Genomic DNA, 22,992 nt, shown 5'->3' with positions numbered 1-22,992 from the left:
AGGAAGATGATCACTGTGTGTGCCGGAGTTTATAACAGACCATGTCGAGGTAGGGAAATTAGAGCTAACGAAAGTAAAATCTATCGCGGAAAGTGACTGACTACAAAGAAATGTTGGTGTCCTCGCGCTACTGTATAAATTATTGTTGGCATCCCTATCCTACAAACGTTTACCACTTGAATCGGTCTTAAAAGCCCACGAAGTGTGACGGGAGGTAATGTCCCCTGCAAAAATGTTTTCTTTTACATAGGACGTAATTACTGAATCTAGAACACTAGAACTCAGAACGCCTGTGGGATAATAAACATTAGGTAATGCCAGTGGGATGTGGCCTGGAATAGAAACGTATATAGCTGGAATTTCACTTTCTGAAGTCATAAGTACGTATGCCATACTAGCCTGGAGCACAATTTTTGAAGCAATAAATATAGTTAAGTCATCCCCACGAGAGGGATGGCGTCAGCGAAATCTACGATAATTTTTCCGATGAAATGTCTTTTCTACTGTTAACGAAGTTTCTTGAAATACAAGTATATCAGGAGGATGTTGAGTACAAAGGTAAGATAAGTCAGTAGCAGCGGAATAAATGGAATGGCAATTGCACTGTAAAATTTTTAGAGCACCTATGTTGAGATAAGACCAGCAGCAGTAACTGCGTTGTCTAGGATGCTATCCTTCAAGAAATATTTTTTTTTAAATATTCTCTTTCATGCACTTTTTTTGCCGTCACCTTATGCACCATTGTAGATGCCTGCGCTACAGGAGACGCATGGTGTTTAAAAGCACGGGAGTGAAACTCCACGTGTGCTTCTTGCGAGTCACAATCTGAGCTCCGATCTGATTCCTGTTCTGCATGATACACGGGAGAGGTCTCGTTAGGCCGAATTTTACAAGGGCCTAGATTAGATGTTTCAGGACCATTCGCGTCTGAAGGCACCGGAAATTTTGTCATGGTTGGGCGACCAACCACCTGAAGGAGCTGCGTCATTTGTGTGGTAACCATTTCTGCCAGTGACTCCGATAGGCTCACAAATACATTTTGCATTGCCTTCTTTATTGTCCTCTATACTGCCGAATCATTTACATTCGAAAGCGATGAGTCAACTACTTGAGATATACGATTTGCTGTACCGGCATATCCGTGAGTTTACTCTGCAATAATAGCATGGGCTTCACGTTTTGAGTATCTATTTTGGTCAATTATCTTTAAAACTTGTAATTCCTGCGCTCTTGCAGAGCAGTTAGCATGGTCAGCTGAGTGAGAGCCCCTGCATAGACAACGCTAGTTTTCCTGTGATGAAATTTGTTCTTATTCCTGGTCTTCTCCACATTTTCGACATCGAGGAACCGATCGACATCCCTTAAGCTATGCTTACAGCGCGAACACTTAATACACTGGACGGGGCGAGGACATTGGGATTCGACCCAGCAAATGAGTGGCCACGCTTAGATCTCTGTCGGACGAGTTGTTCCAGTGAAAGAAACGATGAATTGACTGTGGGGATCTTCTTGTTTCCTGATAACCAAGAGCAACGAAATGTGGATACGGCTCCGCCCAGAGAAATCATTGCTAAAATTTCTGAAGGGCTCGACTCGACCAACACAACCTAAGTGGGAAGGATTGAAGTAATTCACCGGATGTAAGGCAAACGCTGTACACTTGAGGTCAGTAATACAGGTCTGATCTGGCTAACAGCAGGGAATGCCCCCGCGACCAAACTGGTGTACTTCAGCGATCAACTGGTAGTAAGGTGTCACCTTCTGAAGCTCTTCCTGGATGAATATGGGATTTTACGTATGAATTGGCACTCCACTGATCGGTACAAGGGTCACAGGAACGTTGATCACTGTGTTGCGCAAGAAAATTTCAATTGGAAGACCATTAGGTGCAAGAGAAGACGGCCGCGAGAGTAAGCAGACACCAGTCTGGTGTGGCTATAGGCTAACCACCACCCGATATTTAGCCGTACTCCTGAGAGGGCTCACCTAGAAACCAGTAAGGGGCCGCTCAAGTCAAACTGTGTAGGTTGGCGAGAAATGGGAGCGATCCGACCACGAAGACGATCGCAGCCGAGCCGCATTCGGTGCCAATTTGCCACTTTCGCTGTGGTTGCACCTTCACGATCCTTTCACACTCGCGGTCGGTCTTCTTTATGCGTATGAAATGCAGAACGCAAGCAGAAGAACAGCAGCTCATTCGCAACTTGCGTTTTTTTTTAGAATCGCTGCTTCACCGACGAAATTCATTTCACAATCACTTCTTGGGCGATTCGATCGACTCTCGACACTTTCTTCGTTCCAGTTTTTTATTGTCAGGACGTGGCAGTGCAAGGCAGCCGGCAATTAACGTTCCACGAAGGACTCCGGAACACAGTATGGACGCAGATTGCTCTGTGCGTAAGGAAGAAAGAAGGCCTCCCGTCGTTGAGAGCGCCGCCACGAAGTCGTCCTGTGCTTCTTTGTTGACGGCGATCGTCAGGATAAGCGTTTCAATCTACCTCGGTGACAAGGGCACTCGTACTGGTCACCCGCGTGATAGTATAGATCGCAGTGCGCTGCAAGCGGTGAGTGCGTCACCACATGGGCCTGCTCTTGCCGGTAGACAAGGCAAGATAACACGATGACCTTTATCTGACTTCAGTGTGTTGCGTTCTTATGCAGAGTGCTCCTAGCATAGTCGACGATGTATAGCTGCGAGGTTAGATATAAATGCAGCATTATGAATCAGCAAATGCGAGTCTCTGATATTTAAGGTCACGGGGCTGAATTCTCAAACCTTTCCGTTTGCAAACGCTCTTTGCCATTGGCCAATCGTCTTTGCTAATATTTCCAGCGTACCATTTGCTGGACATCGCTCTTACGAAAGGCAGCGTAGAAGGAGGAGGAGGAGCAGGAAAAACATTTATTGAAAAAAAATATGCAGATCCCACGCACCGTGGGAATTGATGTAAGCGTAGCTTTGTCTGCTGTTTGCGTTCATAAATGTTATTTGTCGGTGATGTTGAGGGCATACGACAGTCGTTAAGAGCTGTGAAAGGTTACCTTGCCCGCACCACTTGTGTTTGTTGTTCTTGTTCCGCTCGACGCTTTTGCGAGCCTCCGTCTCCTCGGCACAAACTGCGCGCTTCGGTGCCATTCTGCGTTGTAGCGCTGTAACCCACAGAACTGCCCTCTCTCTCTCTCTCTATCCACTCTCTGACCTTCTCCTCACCTCCTCCCTCTGCTGTCGTTGCTGTCGTTGCTGTTGCCGGTGAGCACGGAGACAAGCGCGGCAGCTGCTGCACTGCATTTGCGGGGGTCACGCCTAATCACGGCGTCCAGAGAGCATTGTGCACATGCGATGCGGCGTAAATATTGACATGACTTCTCGGGTCGTCTTTCCTTTGTGCGACACTCCTTTCATGTCACTCCTGAGTCCTCACTCCTGTCATGCGGGTGTCGCTTGGCGAATGATCATTCTGAACCGCAAGCTCGCAGGCCCTCCACGTGGCTCATACCTTGTCTTACATTCTTTACAAAGGCATTCCTCGTAATTTTGAGAATCAGAGCTCATAAACAAATCACATGAAACAAAACACCGATAGAGCGTGCCTTTTATGTTTTTCTGACATGCCCAAGTCTCAACCACATCCCCATGCGTCCGGCGTTAGCGGCGTGCAGGACAACAGTAGCAGCAGCAGCAGCAGCACCGGCGAGACAGTCGAAGAAAGAGGCAAAGAAATCTTCGCTTTAAAAGAACGACGAGCAGGACTCTTTCTGCTTGTTCAGGGAGGCAACCTCAGTCCACCGCTCCTACGGCTCTCGCTGTGTCCCGGGCCCGTCGCACCAGTTGCTGCTGGTCACGAAGGTGTGAGCTAGTCAGCACGGCCTCCCGCTGCTCGGGTGGGGGGATGGGTATTCGCGGGGCTGCCTTTACGGTGGGTCATGCCCATGTGGTGTGATATAAGGAGGCGTAGTCGTTACGAAGCTGTAGCAGCGTAATAACTTTTTGGGAATACTGGCGCAGGCCCGCATGCACAAAAAAATGCTCTTACGGAAAATTTGTTCGTAAGAGCATATTCCAGCCAATGCTCATGCGGAACATAATTATTTTAAGGGAAAGCCTTAGATCTTTGTTTCAAGGTGTCGTTGTGAGGTACAGAAAATATCACCGGACTCAAGGAAGGGCAGAAGTGAATAAATCATTTCCAGCCGCGTATAAATGATTAGTGATTCGCAAAGGTAATTAATGATTGATTAGTGATTGGAAAAGTGAAATCAAGTGGAACAATATCGATTATGGAGCTTTAAGGTGGATTAATGTTGAATAAGGTGGATTAAAAAGGATTAGATTGATTAGGGTGGATCAAGGTAAATTAAGGTGGGTTAAAGATGATTAAGGTGGATTAGGCTTTATTAAAGTTGATTAAGTTGGATTAAGGAGGATTAAGGTGAATTACAGTAGGCTTTACAAGGCTTTCGCCTTCGCCTCTCTAATGCGATAACTAAGGACACCTGAAAAATTTCATTGGCAAGGAAGCTCGGTCGATGTCAAATACCACTTACGAACAAAAGGCTTTGTCGTTCTGGCCCTTGCTTCACAAAGAAACGAGTATTACAGAAAATTATTTAGGAAGTTCTGGCGTTTGCCAGTATTTGTTTTCAGGTTTGAGGGTGCAGACCCTTCTGTAACCCTAAAAAAATGATCCCAAATACACATTGCCATGCCAATACTCCTTGGACAACTGCAAAAAAATAAGTATGTTCTAACACGTGAGCCTCCCCTCTTTCCTGTACTCCTCTCTCCACTTTCTGTCAAACCTGTACTTCCGCTGCATCGACAGCCTGTCGCCGACGTTCCTGCTCCTCACGCTGCTCACTTTCGCCGTCATGCTGCTCCTGCTGTACATGCACTTGTGGCATAGCCGGCCTCACCACAAAGTTCGCTATTTAGGAGTTATTTGAGCCTGCGGCAGCCTCTGATCGGACTATTTCTTTTTTCTAGCATCGCCGCACACCATCTCACAAGGAGAGAGACACGACGCCGCTGTTAATGCGACTCGTTTTATAGGCTTTTTTGCCGCTGCAGAGAACAGGGCCGTAAACAACAACCTAAATTATCAGAAATGTAAGGGACAATCTGTTGATTAAAGCAAGTTTCTGCATTAAGCCCATCTCGAGAAGCCGATCTACTTTTGCATCTTTAGCGAACTTTCCTTAAAGGGCCATCACCAAGTATGGCCATCTTGAGCTGACAAGCGCAGAGCATACATTGCGCGATAGCAATCGCTACGCGCCGCAAAAAGATCTGAAATTTCAATCCGAACGCGGTTTCCCTCTTCACCACCGGCCGCCATACTCAAAGCCGGACGGTGACGTAATAGTGCCCCTGCGCCTACGTAATCGTGTCCGCAGTGTGACGTCGCTCGTGGTGACACGTGACTTCGAGAATTATTCAATACAGTATTTGTTATCTGTGCGATCTGTTGCTTGAGTTGACGAATTCAAGTTTAGAAAAATAATAAAACACACAAACGGAATGTCTGCGTGTTTTTTTTGTCGTTGTTGTTGTTGTTGTTCTACTTCGCACCGAAGCAAGAGAGATGTACTTCCGCTTCGTCTGCTTGTTCCCATGATCGTGCGGTCACACGTGCAGGTACCGAAACTATGGAATTTTTTACCGTATTCCAGCACGTAATCATGCTCTGCGATCCGCTTGTTCGGCCTCAGTATTCATGTAGCACTGAATTATACTGCTAGTCATGTTTCCTTGTGCACAGCGCGCAAAATGTTGCGCTGTGCGAACGAGACAACAGCTCGCGCGCGACGTCATCGACAGAAGTGCGTAGCGCCGAAAAACAAAAAATTGCGAGGTGCAAAAAAAAAATGAAGACGTATGCGTCACGCGATCCTCGAGCTCCGATATGGGAGAACGCAGGGAAGGAATTTCGCTTGCGTAGGCTAGACGGGGCGAGTGGAGAGAGCGTCTTGCTTGGCAGTGGAGCCCGCCTGCTGAAATCATGGGTTCGCGGCATTGAAATATTTCTATCTCGGCTATTAATGAGCTGATTTCAAATATTATTGTGGCAGAACTCTGCCTTGAAGACGCGTAACAACTTCCAGCGTAAACCAAAATTTGCTATGGGACCTGGCGAGGGGCCCTTTAAGTCCTTAGAGGAACTTCGTGAATTTATCAAATATAGAGTAGCTACACTTGATTACAAAATCGAGAATACATGAGTAGATTGCACACCTGGGATGGTCACACTATAATGGTCATCAGTTATTCGTACATAACATCGAACTGATGTTGGTACTTTTTAAGAGCACCGACACTTGGCACTTGGGATACTTAGAAGCCAAACGTGTTCTTTCTTTTCATTTCTTTCTTTGTTTCTTTCTTTAGCGGCCCGCTGTAGACTAGCCCGAATGAAATCGAAAGAGGCGACGTTGCACCCGGCACAGGTGGTATGGGGGCTCTTTCAGTGGACCCACGGGAAGGTAGAGCCTTCTTTTTTTCCCAGTTGGCTAACTTTCTGGCCTAATTTCTCCATAAACTATCATCTGAAATACTGAGGACAAAATTTGAACAGCAGCTAGCACAACTCGCAAGTACGGTTTGCAGCATATATGGGCTGCTGGCATCGTCGTCAGTTCGACCACGGGATCACCTGGTAGGCGACAATCGCTGAGAAGGCAGAACGAGATGCCAATCTTAATGGAGAGGCACGACCACTTCGCCCTGAAAAAAAAAGCCGAATACGTACGCTACCCTCTTGAGAGGGTAGCAAGTTCATGAGAGGCTGCATGTTCCGCACAACATAGCCAAACAACATCACGACGTAAAACGAAGTACCTGAACTCTGGGCTGATTCCTTTCTCTTATGCAAACAACTATTTCTGACAATGATGATGCAGCTTGAATGTTAATCTCTAGAATTCTTAAATCACGCGAGAAAATTGTTAGCGTCATTTAGGAGAACCATTTGTCACACAACATCTGCAGGATTTGTCCACAATTGCAACAGCCACCAGATGTCACCTTCACTTCTTTCGGAAAGAGCGGAACTTGAAGATTTATAAAGAAATAGCGAAATACTTAATATTTTCTTTGTTACTTATCTTACCATGATAAAGATGGTACGCGCTGCACGTTGAACAAGCACCTGAGCCTGTTCTCCGCTCACATTATTTAAAGAACACTGTGGACGACATACGGACGAGGTCGCAGGATCGAATTGCGGCCGCGGGCGCCGCATTTTGATGAGGGTGAAATGCAAAAACGCACGGGTACCCTGCATATAGTGCATGTCAGTTAACCCCAGGAGGTCGAAATTGATCCAAAGTCTCTACTACACCATGCCTCGTAGTCAGATCGTTGCTTTTGGCACGTTAACCCCATGGTTTAAATTTTTTTTTACTGCCAAACTGCCCTGATCAATTCAAAAACTCCATTTTCCCCCACAGCAATTTGTGACAGGAATCACACAATAGCCGATATTGAAGAAGTCACAACAGTCTGACCATTTCTAAATGCATTGCGGAGTCTGTAGTGTGTGTGTGTGTGTGTGTGTGTGTGTGTGTGTGTGTGTGTGTGTGTGTGTGTGTGTGTGTGTGTGTGTGTGTGTGTGTGTGTGTGTGTGTGTGTGTGTGTGTGTGTGCGTGTGTGTGTGTGTGTGTGTGTGTGTGTTTGTGTGTGTGTGTGTGCGTGTGTGTGTTTGTGTGTGTGTGTTTGTGTTTGTTTGTGTGTGTGTGCGCGTGCGTGCGTGTGTGTTTGTGTGTGTGTGTGTGTCTGTGTGCGTGCGTGCGTGCGTGCGTGCGCACGCACGCGCGCACGCGGGTAGGTGTGTGCCTTCAATGTGCACCACGCATGCGATTGCAATGCTGTATGCTGCATTTTCCTTTTAAGAATGTTCATTGTGAGTACCCACTCCTGCGTAAGACCTGGTACCGAGGCTAGCAGTAAAGATGAATAAATTACCAAATATGAAAAAATAAATTTTCGCAAATCTTGTAAAGATGAATCATGTAGCGCTTCACTGGTTACATTCTTAAATCTACGATATGATCACACCCAATATAGTCGCACCACGACAAATATGACAGCTCCAGTCGTTAGCTAGAGTCGTCACTTAATAAGGTCTTTTTCGTGAAAGGAGACTGCTCACGAACAGCTACGAATAGCTACTCCCATCGATATGGCATGAAGGGCTACCGTGTCACTGCTTCTCATTACGATTGAAACTGCAACTTTTACCGGTGTCGCTAACGTCGCTGCTTTGGAGGACAGAAGCAGTGTTGTCTCTGAAAGAAAGAATACGGCATTGATATTAGGAGGCACCACTAGGTTAAGGAGCCCTCTGTCCGAAGCTCTGCTATCAAACATTTCCAGGCGCTTCTGGAAGTAGTCCACCAGGCAGCGTTGGTCGTGCTGTGCCTTGGCGAGAATTTGTCTGTCTGGGATACAAGATTACCTAATTACCTCGAGCCTGTAGACAAGCATGGCACTGCAGTAAAAAATAAAAGAAATACTGGTGTAGAGGGCTTCCTGCAAGCCTTACTGACATCTTTCTAAAAACTCCCCTTTCCCATCCAGATATCGAAATATATCTCGATGGGCTGGATATCCAGCCCATCCAGATATCGAAATGATTCGTAAGATGTAGACATCGTACATATATGTCAATCGACTGAATAAAAATTGGCAGTTCCAGCATTGAGCCGTTGTGAAAAAGGTAAAGACGCATATGAAAACCTTTCTGGTGAAATATGTTCTTTGAAATACTGGCATCCCGGGCCATGTGAAGTATAATGCAAGAGGATGGACAGTTGGGCGAGTTGATACGGTAACATATCCTTGGTTTGTAGCGTGAAGTGACACAGATGAGGACTAGGACGAATACGGCCTGTCTTCTAGTCTTCATCTGTGTCACTTCTAGCTACAAACCAAGAATATGTCACATGAAGCCAATGTGAAGCCTAACAGCCAATCACAGGCACTACACTGCATCGAATGCCAAGCAAATCCAACTAGGAGGAAGGCATAGATACAAAGGGAACGATCCGAGTCACGGCACCAGCGAGGCTGCCATCGGCCGAAGCAGCGGAAGAGATGGCCATAGCCCTCGCGGTACTCCACGGAGGTGCGGAGGATAACCTGATCATCAGCGACTCCAAATCAGCGATTCGGAATTACATCAAAGGTTGGGTGTCCGCGGATGTGGCGCGCATGCTCAACGCCAGGGCCGGGGACTTCGGATCCGGCACCATTACAAACAAGTCCCTCAAGTGGTTCCCCGCGCACGTCGGGGAGCTTGGCAGTAACAGCAACAATGACACCAACATTGCTAACGGCCGAAGAGGCAACGACACTCCACCCAACCACAACGAGCGCGCCCACCTCGTCGCGAGGCAGCTTACCCGCCGCGACGTGGTCACCCAGAGGGCAGCCGCTGCCGTTGTTGTGCGGGACCCCAGCGGAGGAGTGACGGCGACAGCGGCTGCCACCCCGTCTGGCGCGGCCGCTGTCGTTACCAATACAACACAAATCGCGGCGGACGGAGCTGGGGATCACGCGGACGCCGACTGCGATGTCAGGGAGTTTCCGGCAACGTACAGAGAGGTGATTGGTCACTATCGGAAAGAAAGAAGAAAGTATCCACAACCCCACGGGCGTCTAGACAGGTCCCAGGCGGTCGACCTGAGACGGTTGCAGACGGGCACTTTCACCAACCCCTACCACCTGCACCGCCTGTGGCCCGCGCTGCACCCGTCACCCGGCTGCCCGTGGTGCGAGCACGAACGGACTGATATGGCCCATGTGCTTTGGGAATGCCAACGCCGCGTGGAACAAGGACAAAGAGGCAGAGGGAATACAACAGCGGAACCCTCTGAAGCGGGGCGCCTCGCTAAGAGATGGCAAGCCGCCCTCCTCAGCGAGGCACCCGAAGACCAGGAGTGGGCCGTCCAGCGGGCCAGGGCCGTTGCCGAGGATCTCGAAAGATCTTCCTCGGGCGATGGGCCACTGGCAGCCTAGCCCCGGGCACTAAGATCAACAACTGCTGGACAAATAAAGTTTATTCCTATCCTATCCTATAATAAATGTAAATGACATATATTAGGCCAACACTTGGCGCTTCAAAAGTCGCGCGGGTCCTACGTAAACTTTAACTGGTTTTCTTTCTTTTTGTGTGTGTGTGTAGGTATTTTCTGTATATAGAAACAATGCAGAACACGGCAGCAGCCCGTCATTTCCTGTTAACGTGAAAAATTATCGAATGACAGTAGCGGATTCTTATTTGAGCATTACCGGTAATGATAAATCCCCTTTAGATATTGCAGGACTTAGTCAAACGGTGCTCAAAATTTGTGGCAACATAGTTGCCCGTCCTGGATTTACTCCAAGGTCTGGGATCCTGCAGGCCTTTCCTCTGGGTTTTTATGTTGACTTGGTCTCTTCCCTCACTTAAGCTGAAACAGCGCAAAGGAAGCAGACGTAAGACAGGGACTAAAAAAAAGCCCAGTGTCTTGATCTTTCTTACGTCTTGCTCTTATGCGCCATTTGTGCTCAAGCTATGAACCAGCCCAAATGCATTCGCTTCTGTGGCTTCGTCGACCATAAATATGCAGTAAGACCCAACGTTACTAGACTAGTCTAGTAACGTTGGTAGGACCGCCTTAGCCACGCGTCACCGCTCGCCGGTCCACTTCCGGTGTCCTCTCCTGACCCGTCACTTCCCGTTGGCTAAACGGAGCACAAGAAATCATAGCGTATTATTTAAAATAAAAGAAGCATATTAGAGACATTTTCAGTGGCGCCGGGTTGTTGATCTCTACAATATGTGTTTTCGTTTTTAATCTTAAAAAGTAGCCACTGAATCTTACTACTGCAGACACCTCTTGTAGCTCCTCTATTTATTTATTTTTTTCATACAAACAGTAAATGCCAGCCTTGCAAGCTCGCTCATGTCTCTGACCTTGCCTGCGTGGTGCGTTATCAGGGACGAAGAATCATAATCCCTCGCATAACTGAACGTTCGCGTCTCCTACTGCAAGCCGGCCTCCGCTACAATGTGATAACCAGCTATGACCACTGGATACATGACAACAGATTCCACAAAACACTGCTTCAATACACAACGCAGTCCTCACAGCACACGTATAGTACACATATACACACCAAGAATTATGCCTTAAGGGCAAGTATTTATCGCAATAAAAAATTACCGACGATTACGTTACTTCCTAATGCGAAATTTGAGCGCAGCAAATAAGCTGTTTCACCTTTTCGATAGATTGAGGCAAAGAAATCGAGCAACACATGTATGCGCTATCACAGAATTATTTTTTCACACGTATTCCTTTAACAAAGACTCCACTAACAGTTCTTGACAGGCATGAAGGAAGCTTTGTGGTCGGAGAAATAGACTGATATATGTTCGACTTGGTACACCAATGCTTGATTCTCAAAGACGAGATCTATACAAGTGCCTCGCGAGGTTGTCACAGCCGTGGGACGCGTTACGAGCGAGATGAACGGGATGTTCTCCCGCATAAGTGTTAGGAAATTGCTGTTTGTCTTTATGTCAACATTAAAGTCCCCCACTACTAACATCGGTGTGGATCGATGGACGGTTAATGCGAGTTGCAGGAAGTGCACGACGTCTTTCGTGAGTGCGGTAGGGGCGAAGTAGGCAGCTACTACCAGCAAGCCGTTGGGCAACTTTGCGGCGCACAGTTCGCCAACTTCAAAGTTCGAGCCGGCGCTTTGACAACCGGAGACTCGCAGGAAGGGGTGGGAGGGGGGCGGCGTGTACACCCAGCGGCAAACGATGGGGGCAGAACCGCGTGCAGCAAGCGGACAACACGATAAAGGGAGGAGGGAAGAGATAGCAGCGACTGACTGATGCCGCTGACGCCGATAGTGAGTCAACCCCAGCTGCGGAGTTGGCTTCAGGGACAACGCCGCCGATGCCGACACAAACAATATGATACCCTCGCTTCCGCAGCGCTAAGAACCAGGGGGGGGGGGGGGGACCCTTTCCTCCTCTTTCTGCATGGCGGCGACGGTGTTCTATGCAGTCACGTTATCTTGACTCTCTAGCGGCGTCAGCGGCATCCAGCGGTATCAGTCGGTCGCTGCTAGCGCTGGGGGGATGAAAGGGGGGCGGAGCTGGTTACGAGGCCGACGACAACGCCGACGCGAAACCCAGGAACGGACGCCAAAGAGCTGCGCTCTAAAAAAATACTGCTGTGGCAGGCTGCGCGAACGCCGTGACTGCGTAAGAGGAAAGACATGTATTTGCGAATATTTCTGGATGAGAACATTTACGCGTCACATCAAACATATAGTTGAGCACACAGGGCATGCAGTTCTAATATCTTTAGCTGTTAAGGTTCAAGAGCGCAGAAGCACAGACCATTGCGTTGCGGACACATAGAGTACTATTATCGGTTGTCCTATACTAAACGCGACCTTTTTTTAAGACAAAGAAGATGACGGCTTGTACGCGCTGGTAATCTATACTGACTCGCTGTAGGCTTGCATCGTACAATGGTTATAGCCACGGGCTAATGCAATATGCCCTACCGTCATCGACATATGAGTCCAACGTCATTTAGGCATGAACTTTGGCTCTCGCAAGGCACGTACGAGCGCCATCATCTTGAGCTAGCATTTTCTATCTAGTATTAAAATTCCGGTTTGTACGTAATATTCGTTATCTTTCCGGTGGAGATTGCCGTGGATAGCTAACATGTAATTCGGAGCACATTCATGTATTTTGAGGCTACTACTGATTCGGTTACCGTCGCAGTTCTTCAGACCCAGCAAGACCGCAGACGCGTTTTACCGGTCATCCGAACGCCTACGCTCGTCCTTATGTCTTCGTTCGAGACAGTACAGTGAACAGCGCTTGCGAGAGAGTTCAGAAGACGAGAGTCAACCACGAAACGCCGAACATCTGAACCGAGTACGTCGCAAAAATACAACGTATACGCGGTTGACACAATCCGCAGCCATGTACCTCTACGCAAGCAAGCAGCTCTATGTCCTCATTTTCTCGCCGTTCTCAATAGCACCTCCTATAAGACGACTTGCGCGAAAGTCGCGAAAACAACATATACGACGACTTTGAAAAAACGGGGGAAAAAACTGCACTAAGAGCTCCCCACGTCACGGCCCTTGGTCCGGCTTGTGACCCTTTGGCGCAGGCGAGGTCGTGCCTTTAGCGTTTGCCTTTCCCTTCGCTTTCCCTTTACGCGGCTTCGCCTCTCTCCGTGGGCCGGGATGAGCAGAGCCTGCCTGATGCGGCGCAGCATGAGCGGCGCCGCCCTCTTCAGCCTGTACGGCGCTCGGAGTGGGTCCGCCAGCATACGGGAACGGTGGGTAGCTCGGGTAAGGGGCCGAATAGAACGAGAAGTCGGGAGAGCTCGACAGCACGTACGGGTAGCCGTAGGCACTCGGCATCGGCATTAGCGGCCCGTAAGGTGCCTGGTACGACACCATCGGCGTCATCATAGGCGGAGACCAGTACGGCGATCCCGGAACCGCGTACTGCGCGTAGCCGCCCGCGCCGGACATGGGAGACGGCGCGTCGTACGGCGACATCGGGTAGGCGGGCGACTGCGCGTACGGCGGCGACGGTGGCCCGCTGAACTGCGGCGCGTACATGGGCGACGAGGGAGGAGCCGAGGGGTACTGGTCGTCGGTCCAGTAATAGCCGGCCGAGTCTGGCGGTGCGTCGTCCGCGAATCCACCGTAGTAACCGAGTTCGGGCGAGGAGTACGGTGGCGTAGACGGGAATGCGGACGTCGCATTCGCCGAGAACGCGTTGATGCCGCGGCGCTCGGGGGGCTCGGATCGGTCGGCCGGTTCGGTGTCGTCCTCGGCCTTGCCCAAGTCGGCCTCGGCGCCCTCCGCCACTCGGGCGCGCACGAACTTCTGCCGCAGCTCGGCCTCCGCCTTCGACACCTCGGCTGCTTTGGCTTTGCCGCCGCGCTTGCCCGACGCCTTCGGTTTGACGGGCTTCGCTTTCCTCCCTGGTTTGCCGACCTCGACGGGTGTTGTGGAGCCGCTAGACAGCTCCTCAATGGCGATGACTTTGTCGCTGAGCATGGATGGCGCCTTGTGGATGCCCTGTGAAAACAGACGCGTTGCTTTGAACATGCAGCGATGAGAGCAGGTCTTCTTAGCACCTGCATAAGTTCCGTCCGTATACAATAAGGGCCAGTAGCTCCGACAGATTTGGAAGCGTCGTTTCTCCTGGCACCCTTCTATTCTGAAAATTGCCGAAACGTTTAGTTAGGATCGCAAGAAGCAGCACGTGTTATCACATGGTAGGTGAGCCTCAGCTAGGCGACTTGCCTCGGAGGCAGAGTGTGTGTAGAACCAAGGAAGTCGCAGAACGGGTGATTAACAGCCTTGCCAGTCTTGGTTCGCAGTTTCCATACAAAGGGGGGGGGAGGCGGAATAGGGAAAAGGTGACGTGAGAATTCAAGGAAATGCTATTACTAGAGACACGACAGCTGTTGTGTCTCTTAGTAAACTGGATAAACTAGTTCTAGGTACCGTGACATGAGAACCCCTCGTCGCTCTTCGCACTTTCACTTTCATCCATGTCGCTTTTTCGGAGCCTACCTCCTGAAACTTTGTTGCGTGGAAAGGAGGAGGGGGGAGGTTCGCCAGAAAATATCAGGGGGGTAGGAGGGGTTCGCCCCCCAAACCCTCCCCCTCTTGGTTTCGCCAATGCTGTGCGGACGGCTTCGCCGGAGACCGCTGACCTCCTGCACTGGATCGGCCTGCTTCGTCGAAGGCTCGCGCTGATGTCTAGTTGCTGTGCCTACCTGCTTCAGTGCACCTCTCACCTGCCAGTCAGCCAACGTTGGAGCGAAAGTCAACACTGAGTGCCGGCTGCTCTGACGGCTGGGATTGCTGCTGTTTCTCATTCTGTGCGCCCTCGGGCTATCCTTGTGACAAAGCTTGCGCCTGACACCCATCCCTTACAGCTTGCCGCCCATCTATCAGCAGCTGGTGCAAAGCCCCTGTCCTGCACTCGACTAAAGACCGAGCACGATTCCTACACGTCATTTCATGTTTCCGTTAATGAGCACTGCTACTAGCGTCAAAGGTATCCTTCACTGCAGCCACGCTCTTGCTTCTGCAAGCCCTTCAGAGGAGAACGTTACGATACAATGATACTGAAAAATGTTCAGCGAGATGAAAAGAAAAATCAGTGATGTGAGAGTTTTCTATCAGAATGCTCGTTAATTGCGCACGAAGGTGAACTAATCTTTCTCGAACGTCATTTCATCCTGTTTCCCCATCATTGCCTTACCAGAGACCCGATTGTGCCCTGGAATACCTTCTAGTTCATACTTGCCGCCCACTTATCAAGTTTTCCGACGAGACCGCAATATTTCTTCACCGAAATCGAAGGGCGGTGCGGTGCTGACTCTGATCAATCAATCATTCAGATCCGTTCGGCGCCCTGATTTAGAATGTGCAACGGGATATGTCTGGGCACAGATTTTCGCTGCTGGTAGTAACAGGCTATTTATTAGTAGGGAATTTCATGTTGGGCTTGATATGAATATTGAGACGTGCATGACTATTCTAGCCACTATGAAAATGTTATATTGGCCCATGCTAAGCATAAGATACTCATAATTGGTTATTTTAATTCACCTGGCATTTCCTGGCCAACGGGTGGAATTTCAGCCCATTTTTATCACTTATCTCCCAATTACAACTCCTTACATGATTTTATGTCGTTTACAACTCTGTGCTAATTTAACAATGTCGTGAACTCTTGTGGCAATGTACTAGACATATGCCTTAGTAACGCAGAAGCTATGCATGTGTCCTGCGGCGATTTTCCCCTTGTCGAGTCAGATAAATATCATCCCCTGCTTAATATTTCATTGCAATTAGCAATACCTAGCAGCAGCAGATTAAAGGATACAGCAATCCTCTGGCCGTTTCATTTCTCAAGCGGAGATTACGTGGATCTTTAACACTATCTTAATAATGCGGACTGGTCTTCAGTAGTAAAACTGAGAGACGTTAATTAATGACCTAGTCACGGCATTCGCGAATGTTCTTCACCATGGAATGAAGGACCTTATACCGCTAAAATGCGCTACACACTCTCAATTTCCCCACTGGTTTTCTGTTTAACTGAAAACAGCTTTAAAGCTTAAAGACCGCGCACACAGGAAGGCACAGCGTACAAAACAGGAACACTGGCATATATATTTTAAGATGTACAGTGCACTCCCTGAACATCTTTGCAAGCGTGATCATTACATCTGTATAGCACAAGATATCACCGAACTTAGCGGCGGCAGCCAACCTGCTGCAAATGTCGCACCCAACACTTCGCCCTCCACTTCGGGTCTGTGTACGGTGACGTGCGCAGTGATGGAGTTCGTGAGTTTTCCAATCACCCTTCCCTGGACTCAAGTCTATCGGCCTCAGAGGAACTTAAAGCCGTCTTTTTCGTGGGGTCCTGATGACATTCCACCTGCTTTGTTTAAGACGTACGAGGCCTTGTCAGCATTAGGGGCCTTTAAAGCTATCGCGGTAAAATGGTCAAGCAACAGTGCGCTGCAGCCGAGGAGCGCGCGTTTTATACTGTAGCTGCGTGCACTTTTCCTCCAACCGGCGCAACGCGTTGTCTTGTCGGCGCACTCCAACGCGTGCCAGTTGTTGGTCCTTTAAAGATATCTACGTAATGTCCGTCATTTCCATGTTTCCTGAACAACCATGCCTCTGCATAACAGCACTCTCTATATTTCATCCCACAAGCTAGTTGCAGCACTGTAGAAGCTACACGAATTCTTAGCCAATAGGAAGACCGAATGCCCTTCATGATGGGCTCATCTGCGCCACGTTGTCTGCTTAGCATCTGCTTGCCATCCTGTTACATGCTCCATGGTTGGTGGATTGACCCAAAAATTGTTTTGACGCCGTAACCATAAGCAGCGTTTACACGCATGCGACAGCAGGGCTTCACTTTACCTGTACACTTTCGCTGCAGCTACCTGGTAGCCTCCTCAGCAAGTAGTGCGGGCGAATGCCCTTACAAATGTTCACCTGCGCCACAGCGTCTGCTCGGCGTCTGTTTGACGTTTGCTCGTTACCATTGTCAGGTACCATGGTAGAACGGGGTAGTAAATTAATTACGCAGTTACCAATTAGGCTGCTATGGCATTCCGGATCGTCAACGCTTCCCCAATGCTGATACTGTGGCGCCGCGTGCAGAACTAAAAATTAACCCAGTTCTATGGTTCGGTACCGACTCCCAGCAGCGTGAAAACGAACAGCCGAACATACCTAATGATTTGACCTCCCCTTGAGATGACACATAGCAATGACGGATTTTGCCGCTTGTTTCTTGCTGACAGGGCGGATAGCCAGTAACAAGCACGAATTCGGATCGAGGCAGGTGGTCGGTGCTGTATGTTGCCATCGTTAGGGTGGCTATATCACGGTTACCGGCGGTAACTGCCACAGTAATTCTCGGTATACGATGTACATGCGCAAAGGTGCTAACATGTCACATATCGCTCTACCGTATCTTATAGCGAGCAAAAATAAAACTCTCTAGTATACCCAATAATCAGTTAGCTACGCCTGGGACTATATACCGCTGCGCAAGGCTATTGCCTGTGTATGCCTCGTACCTTTCGCAGTACTGCAACCAGATTGTGACGTGGAGCACACGCGTCACAGCCCACTGCTTCAATCATATATCGCTGAGGTGGCGTTGAGCGATGTTCGTTAGTTCTTTTGTTTTTGTTTTCGTTGATATGTAATGCGCTTGCTGAGCGCATGTGTTAAGCGCATGCGTTGCCTTTTTACAGCTAATGAATACAATATGCTCATTAACCAGCTTCCCACTTGTGCTCTTTGCACCATAATGAGAAAGCCCGAGTATATAGGGCAAGGTTGTATACACAATACAGAGTGTTGATTTGTAGTTATAGTGTATTGTCATTATAGCGATAGCAATTATACCCCTATTGCAAAACCCAGTACCCCATTTCCAATGTCCAGTGCCACGCCGGATTATGGGCCCAGTGTCGCGCGCTGGATACGGGGGCGTTGGGCAGGCACGGCGTACTGGCGCGAAAGGCAGGTCTAGCGCGTTAAATACACGGTGCTTGCCCACTGCATATATTTCTTTAATACAAGAAGCAACCGAGAGCGCTTAGTGCAATATAAAGAATGCTTCGACCAGGATTCGATTGTAGGCGCCACAGGTCCCAAGCCCGGTACCTTACAACTAAGCCACGCCAGCAGATGGAAATGGACGGATAATTTGCCATGTCAAGATTGAGAAGCAGTTTTAGTTTCACAGAGATATGTCTGGCACATACATGGTAGATGCGCTATCGCCCAGCAACTAAAACTCACGCCTGTACCAGAAAGAAAAAGTTGCTGTCCGTCTTCAGTAGCATGCTTGGAAGTGCCACAACATCGATTTTCACTTGCGATTGGTATCTTAACTTCGAAAAAGGTCCGTAATGAACCGCCGGCCCGGGACGCTGTATGGGCTGTTATTCCGATTTCGATCGCCGTTTCTTGAACTTCACGCAAGGGATATGTAACGTTTTCTTAGTTTAGTGATGCGTTTTGATCGACACGTCTGTCTAGTCGTATCTTCGTCAGGGAAGCGCAGGCTAGTGCTGGCAGCCTTCGGCGACAACACATATACCTGTATTTATGACGCGTAACATCGGCGCTCATCGCTTCTTGTGCTGGCACTGTAGACACACAAAAAAAATATGGTTTATTTCAGAACACCGATGCGAAACCTGAAATAAAGAGCGATTTATCCTTGTTAGACATGTTGATTCCTGAGCCCAGACGCACCGATAGCGGGCAGACGGACTCGGCGGATACGCTAAGCCTAAGCTTCAGTGGGGACCGATCTCGGCGCAGATAACTGGCGAAAGCTAAAATGTGTGTATTTGAGCCTCAGAACTTTTTTTAGTACAATAGGGAAAGTGAAAGCGCACCAATTGCCTCAACTCTGTTATCGGTGCGATATCATCAACCAGTGGTAGGTTTGGAACTCGGGGTCTGTTTGATCTGAAAGACTTCTGGATTTCATGTCCACTCCACAACACTGCGACAACGGCGACAACTCCCAGTCATGTGTTACGTGCATACTACTAAAAAACACGGCGCCCTTTCCATTTGCGTGGTTTAGTTCAAGAATTTAGCTATCCGCCCTGTCAAAAGGGAAACTGCAAAAAAAAACGAAAGTAATCTTCGGTGTCAAATGTGCATGCATAAACAGGGCAGCTTAAGCACCTTTATTTCAAGCTGCGACATGAAATAGAGTTTTATGACGCCAAGATATACCGTTATTTAGGACAAGAGACTAGTATCAAGCGATGAAATTTCATAAATCATTTAATATTTAGCAACGCTCGTCTTTGCGTACTGCAACCAACGCGGCACAAACACAACCAGCGCAGTTTCCAGTGCGAACTACCGAACTGCAGCGAGAACCAGCGTCTATACAGCACAAACCAGTGCGCCCCAGCGTCATGGCAGTGGAACCAGCGTCTCGTTCAGTGTGACCCAGCTCTTATCCAGCGTTCCCTCTGGTGTCCTGGTGAGTCCCAGCGAGCGCCAGCATCCCGCAGTGCAATCCAGCGTCATAAAGCGCGCTGGTTTCACACTGGAAAGCAGCGGGGGCCGCATAACATAAAACTCTTCCAATATGTTGTTATTCCAATCTCCTGACGTCAAATTTTCGTAAGCGCCGACGCAAGCATCGGGCGGTCCCGCGCAGCGTTATCTGAACAAACCAATCAAATGCTCCCCTCGTTCATAGGAGGTCACTTTTGTTTCCTTGAAAAAACGAATAACATTGCCTGCACTGTGCGGCTTGTCTTATGTAACTGGCTCACAAGAGGTGAGGAGCATGCTTAAGAGGAGAGGGATTCGATGGGGCCGAGCCACTGCACTGAATATCGATAACCGGATGAAGAGGGTGGTGCCGGCATCTGTGATTGGTACGCTTTCTCTTACTTAGCTTGCGCTGGCTCGTCGACAATCGCGGCGGCATGCAATGGAAGCTAAAGAATGGCGCTAAAACGGATCCTCGGCAAAGAAGAGTTGGCAGAACGAGGTCGTAAACGTACCGAAAGTTCTCGAAAACGTTACACGGCCACGCAAAAAGTTTTATTACACGCAAATAAGCTCTGCTCTCCGGCAGGGGCGAGTAGCGAGTGCCGGAGTGATCGGCGGCAACCATCTTTGATTTCTTTCGGAACGGGGCAGCCTGCGGCTATTCTGAAGAAAATTCAGTTTTGTTCGGCATATTCAGGCATCTTTAACGCGTACGCGTCACTTTGACGCGGTAAATTTTTGAGGTTTTGTGACGTCACGCGAGAGGTAGGTGAAGCGGGTGCAGCATGAAAATTTTGACCAATAGCCGAGGGCTAATAACAAAAAGGTGTCTAATCAGAAATAACTGTGTACAAGTCACATCAGATAGGGAGCTATCCCGGTTTTCGTGACGTCGCGTGACAGACAGGAATAGTGGGGTGGTCGAAAAACGTTTCTGACCTATCGCGGTGGGCTGATTGCAGAATTGGAATAGAAAAGTGTGAAATACTTTTACGTTATTCCACCCTGGAAGACGCTGATTTTTGGAATATAGGGATGGACACTTCAGACCTATTTCTGCCGTTGGCGTCACCGTCGGCGTGGGCGTCGCCGTGAGGTTCCCTATAAAGTCCACTGGCGATAACACCGTCGCCGCGCGCCCTACGCTGTATGTGCGAGTGAAAGCCTGCGAGGGGAGCCGACGTCCGCGGCTCACTCTCGCCCGCTGAAAAGGGACGAATGCGAAGAGCGAGTGCGCCGTCCTCTCTTGCGCGCGAGGCAGTCAACATGGCGAGGCGCCGGGGGGAGGGGAGGGAGGGGCGCGGCGTTCTCTACGGCTGCAACTGCGCATGCGGCGGGTGCGCTCGGCCGCGTGGCTGTATCTTGAGAGCGATCTGCGTTGAGGGGCAAAGTCTAGGTGCGTCGGCGGCTCGTACCTTCGTGCGTTCTGTGTTTTCTCAGCGCTGGCTTTGCGTTGAAGCGATAGACACCACGAACACGTCACTTCGCTCGCTGCTGCTGCCACGTTTCCTCACGCCATCGTTTTCACAGAGAATGTCAGCAGTCATCGAGTGTGATGTGCTCTTGTTCATAGTGCACGCTGACATCCTGCTTATTAATTGAATTAGCAAGCGGATGTTTACAAGTTAATACGGCCGATGAAAGTACTACCCTTACTTCGTATGGCTGTGTGCTAATTTGCTATCGTAATCGATGCCTCGCCTTTCGGGCGAAACTGTGCCTTTTTGTGTATTGCTAAGAGAAGGCCCGGTGTGATGCTCACCACTGGCTTGCGCTCTCGGGAAACGGTCGGATGTGGCATCTTGGCAGGCGCCGATTTGTGCACCAAACCGGGAGACTTTCTGCTCGGCACCTCGTGGCGTCTCGCAAACTCCTGGTCCGTCTCATGATCGATGACCAGCAGCTGCACTTTGGTCGGGTCCTCGTTGATGTGGCCGAGTACGTCCTGGTACGTCTTGCCGTTCACCGACGTCCCGTTGACCTGCGTCCCGCATGCAGACTGAAATATGCTCGGAATTCTGGACATGGCTCTCATGCAACGGAGCACAAACTCAATCCAACCACAGAATAACGCTCAAAAGAAAGTCAATAGATCCCCTCAGCAAGTAAGCACCTCAGTTGGTCCGGGATCTACATCCGGGACCAGTACTAGAGTGAGGTAGTCTCTCGATCGCCTGAGCTAATCAGGAGTTCAGAAACTGGCAAAGAGAGACCGCGGACATCTGCTTGCGTCCTGGTCAGCTGAGGCGTTAGAACGAGTCTCCCCGTTAAGCGGTTGGATTGGTTTCATATCATGGCCAAGAATAATTGTGCGGTTGTGCAATTTATTTGTTCACCTTTCTTAAAGTGGATCACTTACAGATGATCCACCGCCATTGTATATTTCTAGACACCGACCGGCTTTCGAAAAGCTTGTTGCTGGTACCTCTCGGTAGAATGAGCGCATAATCCAAAGTCCAACTCTAGAGTGTGTCACTGCTGTTAAAGAATGACCACCGGTCGTACATTTTTGTGGAATTCTTCCAAATTTAAAGTAAATGATGAGGTTTGTCTACATCGTACCATACGTAACATATGATATCCAATAACCTGATCTCTACAATTACGCAAGAGCATCTTGATAAAATACGTACTTTCTCCTACAACTTCCCATCGTCCTCCTTACCGTTTTACTAAGACCGTTTAGTACACTTGTTTTCTTCTAAGCGCATTTGTCCTGTACACTTTGTTGTCCAATGAGAAGCAACAAAATCTGCAAAAAGATTCAGCACAGCCACTCCACTCACGGTGCCATAACATTCATCTAGTATGTTCGCACAAAAAATAAGTCAAAATTAGGGTCGAGATGTCTTCCCGCGCCCTATTTCGACAGCCTTTTGCCGAAGATCAGTTCCATGACTACCGCCTCAGCGGGAACTTGGCGGACGATGATTATCAGCACGTCGCAGTACAAGAGCTTCTTTCTCGCATTGTGCCCGACGGTTGCGCACCTTGTGCGTAGTGCGAAGAGACGCCAAGGCGTTCGAAGAAGTAATTACGGTGTGTTCGATTAAATGGTGCGAAGGGAGGCTAAATTTTAATAATGCAGCAATATTTCAAGTAAAAAAAAAGTGCGGCAGAAACCATCGCCGATGATTACCCAAAAGCAGTTCTCCGTTTGTACGTGGAGCAAAGTCCGAACGAAATTACGTTCTGCCGGGGAAGCACTCGTTCGAGAACCATGCGCGGGCCGTGACACCCTGGCGACGTACGATAAGAACCAGAGGGTCGCAGACACCAAATTCCCGACCAAATTCGTCTTCAGCAAAGTACTCTTGAAAGTACGCATCTACGTTCCGCGCTGTCTATAATCGGCGCCGCTTCGT

The 22,992-nt window shown here is 49.1% G+C and overlaps 1 protein-coding gene across 1 annotated transcript in view; it reads right to left on the bottom strand.

Moving 5' to 3' along the window:
• LOC135910709 (scoloptoxin SSD14-like) overlaps positions 1 to 22,992 on the bottom strand; it is a 168,887-nt gene that overhangs the window by 131,558 nt on the left and 14,337 nt on the right. The window contains exons 4-5 of the mRNA XM_070533943.1: positions 21,390 to 21,608; positions 13,425 to 14,116 (exon numbers count right to left, since the gene is read on the bottom strand). Coding sequence (XP_070390044.1) covers positions 13,425 to 14,116; positions 21,390 to 21,608 — 911 coding nt within the window. The remainder of the gene's footprint in view (positions 1 to 13,424; positions 14,117 to 21,389; positions 21,609 to 22,992) is intronic.

Source organism: Dermacentor albipictus, chromosome 2 (assembly GCF_038994185.2).
Source record: "Dermacentor albipictus isolate Rhodes 1998 colony chromosome 2, USDA_Dalb.pri_finalv2, whole genome shotgun sequence".
Lineage (NCBI taxonomy): Eukaryota > Metazoa > Arthropoda > Arachnida > Ixodida > Ixodidae > Dermacentor > Dermacentor albipictus.
The sequence above is the reverse complement of the archived record's forward strand: the minus strand, read 5'-3'. Positions and strand labels throughout refer to the sequence as shown.